Source organism: Myotis brandtii, unplaced genomic scaffold (assembly GCF_000412655.1).
Source record: "Myotis brandtii unplaced genomic scaffold, ASM41265v1 scaffold115, whole genome shotgun sequence".
Lineage (NCBI taxonomy): Eukaryota > Metazoa > Chordata > Mammalia > Chiroptera > Vespertilionidae > Myotis > Myotis brandtii.
Genome location: NW_005353967.1, coordinates 19,780,990 through 19,789,657, shown reverse-complemented (window position 1 = coordinate 19,789,657; position 8,668 = coordinate 19,780,990). Strand labels below are relative to the sequence as shown.

General features: G+C 38.2%; 1 protein-coding gene across 1 annotated transcript in view; it reads right to left on the bottom strand.

Moving 5' to 3' along the window:
• Nucleotides 1–8,666, bottom strand: part of JMY (junction mediating and regulatory protein, p53 cofactor) — a gene marked incomplete at its 5' end in the record, with an annotated part of 63,441 nt that extends 54,775 nt beyond the window's left edge. The window contains one exon of the mRNA XM_005858164.2: nt 8,145–8,666. Within this exon, the coding sequence (XP_005858226.1) occupies nt 8,145–8,666 (522 nt within the window). The remainder of the gene's footprint in view (nt 1–8,144) is intronic.
• Nucleotides 8,667–8,668: the final 2 nt, after the last annotated feature.

The following is an 8,668-nucleotide window of genomic DNA, read 5'->3' as shown; positions in this document are numbered from 1 at the left end:
TGAAAACATGCTCAAAGTCACTAATCATCCGAGAGATGCAAATCAAAACAATGAGGTACCCTCTCACACCTGTTAGAATGGCTATCATCAACAAATCGACAAGTGACAAGTGCTGGAGAGGATGCGGAGAAAAAGGAATCCTCGTGCACTGCTGGTGGGAATGCAGACTGGTGAAGCCACTTTGCAAGACGGTATGGAGATTCCTCAAAAAATTAAAAATGGAACTCCCATTTGACCCAGTGATCCCACTTCTAGAAATATATCCCAAGAAAACAGAAATACCAATCAGAAAGGATATATGCACCCCTATGTTCATAGCAGCACATTTTACAATAGCTAAGATTTGGAAACAGCCTAAGTGCCCATCAGCAGATGGGTGGATTAGAAAACTGTGGTACATCTACACAATGGAACACTATGCTGCTGTAAAAAAGGAATTCTTACCATTTGCAATAGCATGGATGGAACTAGAGAGCATAAGCTAAGCGAACTAAGCCAGTCAGAGAAAGATAAATATCACATGATCTCACTCATTTGTGGAATATAATGAACAACATAAACTGATGAACAAAAGTAGAACCAGAGTCATAGAAGCATCTAATAGACTGTCCAACCTAAGAGGGAAGGCAGGAGGTGAGGGGGTAAGAGATCAACCAAAGGACTTGTATGTATGCATATGAGCATAACCAATGGACACAGACAATGGAGGGAGGGAGTGTGAGGGCATGTGCTGGGGGTTGGGGGCAGCCGGGGAGAGGTCAATGGGGGGAAAAGGAGACTTATGTAATACATTAAACAGTAAGTAATTTAAATTTTTTTAAAAAGTTAACATTTACCAAGTATTTACTAGTCTAAGTGTTTTACATAAAACCTATTTTAAATCACTCTATGAGGCAGCAGTATTATTCTCCTCAGTTTACAGATGAGGAAGCTAAGGTACTGAAGAGAATTAGGTAGGCCCAAATTCACAAAGCTACTAAGTAGAGGACCAGGAAACAAACTCTTGAAACCTACCTATTAACTTCTATCTACAGACTAACAGAGATAATATATTTAAAGACATCCCCATAATACTTGACCCACAGGAAGCATTCAATAAAGGTTATTGTGATTACTGAAAACTAGAACCTCATATACTTCTCTACACATAGGTCACTCCAGTTAGGCCTTGTTATTGTCCATAGAAGACAAAGATTCACCTAGATAAGGAAGGTGAAGAGGAAGAAAGGCTTAGAGAAATAATTTTAGGAATTAAACATTCATTTTGTTAGTACAACTTCAACAAGCTATCAAAAACTTATGGGAAAAGCAGTTTGAATACTGAAACTACTAGTATAGGGAAAAGTACAAAAAAACAACACACCTTCAAGCTTAGCTAAGGAACAAAGTGAGGGCAAGAAAACAAACACAAAAAACAGGAAGAAACACTACTCCTGGCCTCTTCTAATGCCCTCTGCCTCCAAAAATTAATTAGGGCTTTTTAAAGCCTAAAAACCCTAGCAACATTAGATAATCACATTATTGCAGGGAGACCTAAACCTGGACACTAGCACATAAAACAAGTGGCCTAAGTCCCAACCCTTGCAACACTGTGCTTATAAACTACCCTACATTCCTTTAAAAGGACACTGTAACTTCACTTTACAAACAGGAAACTAAAGTTAGAGGATGGAAAGTGACAACCTAAGGCCAAGCAACAAGTATCAGAATTAGGACAAAAACACAGATTTTCCTGAGCCATGTCTAATAAATTTTCTTTCCACTAAGCACAAATTAATGACAGTGTAGTAAAATGCTTCTCAACTAATTCCTACCATCAGGATGACCTGGTAACCAATTTTATTTTCACAAAGAAAATGACCATTCTTGTTTATCGCTGTCTTCTCCCAGTGACTACTTACTTGAAGGCACTATTTGTTGAATAAACTAAGCTCCCCCAAGTCATCACCCTCAAACCTTAAAATTACAAATAAAATCGCAAGTTATTAAAGGAACTTCATACATTTATTCTTAAGACAATTCTCCTCTATACAAAATGTCTAGACCATCAGGCTTCTTTTTATTTCATAGCCTATTCTACAAAACCCTGAACAATGTGAAAATAGTCTATTATATGCTAAACGACCATATAAAATCTTAAATTCAAAGACAAAAGCATAAAAAGGAAATTCCCTACATTTAAGAAAACTCACAAAATTTTCTAGCTTTTTGCTGAATGAATCCTTCTCTGGTTTTAATAACTTACATACTGTGTTAAGGCTACTTGGTATTTGCAGTCCCCTACAAGAAGCTTGAAAAGCCAAATGAACTTCACCTCTACCACACACACTCCTCCAAAAAGCACCAAGAATTATTATTTAGTCTTTACTGCCTATGCCTCTTACCCTTGCAACTTAGTTTTTTGCCTATCAACAACTGAGGGAATAGGTCAGATTCAGAGGGAGCAGATTCTGGCCTTTTAAAAAAGAGTAAAAGAAGCCATAGGAAACTTTCCATTAAAAACAAAACAAAGCAGACATACATTTAACCAAATAGGGAAGGCCACCTTGTGCTTTGAAGTCCCACTTCCAATAATATTCTACAGTCAATGAAAGATCAAATAAAGCAGCAATGGAGAACAGTGAGAGACTGATTAAAGTTACATGAACATTTGGGGAGTGAAGATCGCTAATTCAAACATTCTGCCTTTATGTTTGACAAACTAAACCTCTTGTTCACCTTCTCCCTTCAACACACACACAGGGCCCCCCCCCCCCCCCCCCCCTTATACTCAAATTACTAAAGTGTCTGTCCAACTTGACCTTGTTTTAGCAAGGAGGAAACATGCCCGATTTCATGTTTGTGAAATATTTGGTGGGCTGGGCATCATGTGATGTTAAATGGCAAGCAGAGAAACCACCACATAAATTAGTTATCAGGAAAACAGCCATCCTGTCACCAGTCTCCATGTTTCTGCTTTACAAAAGTGCTAAACTAGAGGCATATATTCATCTTTTTTTTCTATACTTATCTCTTTTTTCAGTGATATGAAAAATGACCAAAAATTTATTTGAGCACAGGATTGAAGAAAATGATTAGTATCTAAGTCATTATTTTAACAGCTTCCAGCTTTCAGGTCTTTCATCATAACTCTCAAGAATCCCACAAAATTTACTTAGCTTTATTATTCCTTAACTGTGTTTAACAGTAGGATAGCAGTTTGCACTATTTTCATGGGACTATACAGACAGAACAGCTCTCTTCATTGCAATACACTGTCTTTCCCCAGCGTGCTTCTACTATTTATACCTACCTAATCATGGATCATAGCTCACTGACCCAATAAAGTCCAACATCCTAGGGCTCCTGTCACTTCTATAATGTATATAGTTGGGGTTTTAGCAAGTCTCCAAAGTTTTATAGCTAACCTTAGTTTTCCAGAAAACTTAGTAAAGTCATAATTGGGAGGAGAGGTAATAAGCAAACAGTCTAGTTAGAGCTCCTTGCTCCTTCTGTTAAATAACCTCAGAAGTTAGGATTTGTTTTTGGCTGAGTCACTTTTTGTTGTTGTTAATCCTCACCCAGAGAAATTTTTCCATTGATTTCTTAAAGCAGAGAGAAAGGAAGGGAGAGAGACACAAGAAAAACATCATGTGAGAGAGGCACATCTATTGGTTGGGTCGGGGGAGCGACCTGCAATTCAGGTATGTGCCCTTGATCTCAATCAAACCCTCAACCCTTCAGTCCTCGGACAAACGCTCTATCCACTAAGCGAAACAGGCTAGGTCATTTTAACATACAAATGTCTTTAGGAAAACTAGGAATGGCAGGAAAGGCACACAGTTGGACTAAGATAAATCTATGTTTGAATCTGAATTTGGTCACTCCTTAGTTGTTTAACCTTGACCAAATCTGTGTAACATCTTTAAGTTTCAACTTCTGCTTCAGCAAAATAGGTAAAAACAAAACACCGCTTAGCTCAAAAGATAGTGGGGAGGATGTAAGGAGAATGTGAAGTGCCCAATACCTAAGTAGTCAATAAATCAGTTACATTACCTGAGAGAAATACTGAGTTGAAAACTCTAGAGAATCCTTATTACATGAAAGAGACCATTAACACTTCTTGGAAGTCTCCTTTATAAATACCAGACACTTTGTTGGGCACTTTTTCATACTGTCTTAATTAAATCTTAAAATATCCTTTAAGTATTGTCCCCATTTCCCTGTTTTAAGAGTTTAAATAACTAAGCAGGTACAGAGGTGGTAAGTCTATATTCGAATCCAGGTCGTTCTGACTCAAAACCCTGGGTAGGCTCTGGTTACTGTGTGCTTTATGTGGATGGCTACTTATGAAAACATATGCTGCTTTCAAACAGTGGTTTCAACTAGAAAGAAGTTAGAATTGAGGACAGTTTTACAAACATAATAAATTCCTAAGTGAACACTGATTTATAGATCTTAATCAAGCCAACCATCATAGTTATTAAGGTTTGTTATCTAAAAGACCACAAATAATAATTTCAAGAATAATTGTCCTTATACAGAAACCATTATTACAAAACCTAAGTCATCAAAGGTAAGCCATAGTATGGGCCACCCATTGCACACACACTATAATACAATCTTCAGCTCTGACCAATGACCTGGGCTATTGCTGAAACCATTCCAAGATACCTTAGTGGCACTTAATTCACTTAGGGATTGAGTGCCTGTTGTATAAATAGCATTATTTACAGTAAACTCCTGTAAAAGTCCAAGACAAACCTACCCTATAATAAATTTGACACTTTATTTATATTCAAGATTGAGGTCCTAAGTGGTATACAATTCATATGTAATCTAAAAATAAGTTATAAGTACTGTATAAATTATAGCTCTTCCCAAACTTATTTCCAGTCAGATGACCAAATTTGTGAATCATTAACAAAAACTTTTAGCAGAAAACTTAAGGTTTAATTCTTCAATATTTCAAAAGCCAAGGATAAAGGAATACTTCTTATAACTCAATCTTAAGTGTATTCCAAAAATTAAACTCCAATATTGTTTACAAAGCATACCAGCCATGGGTGCTAATTTACAAAGCACGTAATTTACATTTGTGGTTTTAAAGCTCTTTTTGAAAAACACATTTAGGAGTTTGATAAAAGCCTTTCTCCAAAAATGCAAACATGCCTATGCATATAAAATGTTACATGCCCTCGAAGTCCAAATATAGTTCCCCTCAATTTATAGGGAACTCACCAACCTCAGATAAAGACCCCTTAGTTAGGAAATCATTTACATTTTTAAGAGATCTTTCTCCTAGCTTTTCAATAGCATGGTCCCTTGAGTAATTTACATTTGTCATTTTATAAAAACTTATTTACCCACAACTTGACATTAACAGGACACTTCTTCCAAACCCTTTAAATTCTTGCAATACTAAAAACAAACTCTGGTGTCCTTTGTCCACTAATATTAAGAATGCTCACAAGATGTGTGGCCCTGAACTAGGGGGTGGCAAAGAAGAGAATTCCAAGATATTGTCAAGGCCAGTGACCTTGAAAAGTTTATAATCTATTTGCACAGTCTGTTCTATTAAAAAACACACACACACTCCTTTCAACAATTTACAGACCATTTTGAACAAAAACAGGTGTAGTTTTTAAGATGAAACCATTAGCCCTAGCAGATCTGGCACAGTTCATAGAGCATCGGCCTGTGGACCAGAGGGTCCTGGGTTCGGTTCTAGTCTCGGTTGCAGACTCCTACCTGGCCCGGGGCTGTGCAGAAGGCAACCAATTGATGTGTTACTCTCACATTGATGCTTCTCTGTCTTTCCCTCTCTCTAAAAATCAATGGACAAATATCCTCAGGTAAGGTTTAAAAAAAAAAAAAGATGAAGCCTTTACATGGATAGGAAAAGCAATTCTGTAGAAAAAGAAACCAGAAAATAGAGTCACAGAAATTAAAGAAATAACACGACCAAACAACTACATTTTTAAAGTAACTTATACCTAAGGATGTGGCTGATTTAGCAAATACACCTAGCTTAAAAAACTAGCCAACTTCACAAGTCAACTTGAAAACTGGAAATACAAAAACATCGAATTAGCTGTAATTACTAAACTCAATAGAATTAATAACTCAAAAATGACACATTCTATAAAGATTTTACCTACCAAAAAAATTTACTGCAAAATATTAAGACAGCAAAGATTTAAGCAGCTGGGGAACAAAAAACATGGCTGGTATGTTATACACCCCCAGTATCATGCCCATGGCAGACATCACTAATTAATCACACCACACTTTCCCCCCATTGAGTCTCATAATTTCAACAGAACCTTCCAATAGAAATCAGGAGGGCATTAAAACTGAGCCTGTTTATTTCCTTGACAGCTGTTTTAAAAATACTATTCAAGTCAACTAAATGAAGCACCAAAAGTTTATGTATTTAACGTTCAATGAATTTATACTAAATTTTATTTATTTTGAGGTGTTTCCCAACACACAAAATCTTCTTTAAAAGTTTAAAAATTTCTTTATTAAACAGAATAAAATACTATGGTCAACATAACTTTATTAGTAAAAAATACATTTTTAAAAATGTAAACACCTTCCCCCATGAAAGGGTTCTAGAAAACTGCAACTAACTATACTTTTGGCAGCCTTCATTTTTACCCAATTTGAATTAAAAAAAGGACAAAATAACTTTTTCTGAGTATTAATAAAATAAAATCAGACATGCCTATAAGACTTAGGGATTAAAAAATACAAAGTATAATACATATGTATAAATCAAGTGAGAGAAAGAAGCACTAACTTTGTTCTTAAAATTTCAATGAAATACAGGTCAATATTAGAAATACTCTAAAGAGAATGTATGTGGCCATTTAAGATTTCTGTCCCTTACAAAAACAATCCTAGGTAGAACAGACTCCAGAAAGGAGATGATACCAAAGGAAATAAAACCCTGGAATGCTAGGATCATATTACAGGTGGGTGATGTTTAGCATAAACTACACTAATGGGAAGGAGTGAAAACCTGGATTCAGGAAGTTGTATGAGAACACTGTGGGGTGAGGAAGAGTTATTTCCTAAATCCTCAAATCTAGCAAAGAAAGACCATATTCTAAAAACCAGAAGGCTCCAACTTCCTGGCCTCAATAGCAGTATTCAAGTATTATATAAATATAGACAAGGTTAACAGATGACAACACAATGTCAGGAATATAAACACTACTTACCTACCCAAGTCCAACCTCAATTGGTACTGATACTAAAAATAATAAATTGCTCTGAGAAAGTATCTTTTAGTGTCCATTAGAGGAAACTGAGTATATGTGAAAATACTTTTTCCGTGAAGTTCTTTCAGAAGCTGTAAGCATAACCTCAAATTATATATATTTATGGATTGTAGAACTCCCTATGTATATCCATTCCAATCTTTTCCCCACATTGCACTATACTGCACTACTTTTTGATCCCTAAGTACGAAAGTATACTAAACATTCCTGCCCAGGACATTTTTTCTCCCTAAAACAGGAGTGAAACACGATCTGTAAAGACTTGAAATATTCCTGAAGTGTGTCTAAAACCTTTACGAAAACATTTACAACCAAATGTCACTTAGTGCTTTTTCCTTTGCACAGGCCACTTACTTGGAGGACAATGAATTTACAATTTGCCTAAGTTGCCAAACTACATATGGAGGTAAAAGCAAACCAACTTTACTCCATAAAACAATTTTGAGTAAATGAGCATGACACCAAGAAATGACACCAGGGTTAATGCCTGGGTAGTTATTGCTAGAAAGAGATTTAGAGAGCAAAGAGAAATAAATTCTCACTTAGCTTACATTTACGGGGCGCCTTTTTTCCAAAGTGGCTTTAATCTTAGTGGCAGTACATAAACAGAGCACTTACAATACAGAACCTATCTGATAAATGGGGGAGGATACCTAAAGACTTACCAAAGGTTCTGCAGAGGGCCAGTTAAGGAAAGTCAGTTTTCCTACCACTGAAAGGAATGAAGGGGGAGGCAAGTCACAATAACCCGTCGTCTTCCTGTAACCTTGTCTAGAAAAACAAGTGTCCCAAATGTGCACAGTCTAGAGAGTCTAGACCGAGGCTCCAGCTTTTGGTAACGAGTAACGAAAAGCTATGACTGAAGCCCCAACTTACCTCCTGGATGCGCTTCCTGGCCCGCTGGAGCACTTCTTCGTAGCCCTTCTGCCGCAGCTCGCTGAGGCTTTCGTAATACTCCTCGGGGTCGTCGGTCTCAGTGAACAGAACCTGGGAGAGGATCTTCCAACCGCAGGTGTCCAGGCCGTGGCCCAGGTAGACCTGGAGCTGGTAACACAGAGTGTCGATCTCCTGCTCCGTCATCTCCGGGGCGCCCCCAAACAGCACGGTCCACATACCCGAGGGCTCCTCGGGGAAGACCGGCAGGCACGGCTCCAGCTGCGAGTTCACGGAGCACAGCTGCTGGTGCACCGCGCGCAGGTCCTGGAAGGAGAAGAGCCCGGCCCAGCTGCACTCCTCGGCCGCGGACTCTAGTTCGGTGGCCGGTTGCTCCGGGTCGGAGATCGCCAGGGACGCCGGGGCCGCTTCGTCCTCCCTCACCATTTCCAGCACCTCGATCTCCTCGGAGACCGCCCCGCAGGCGCTCAGTACCCGCACCGAGGACACGGGGACCTCCTTGGGCG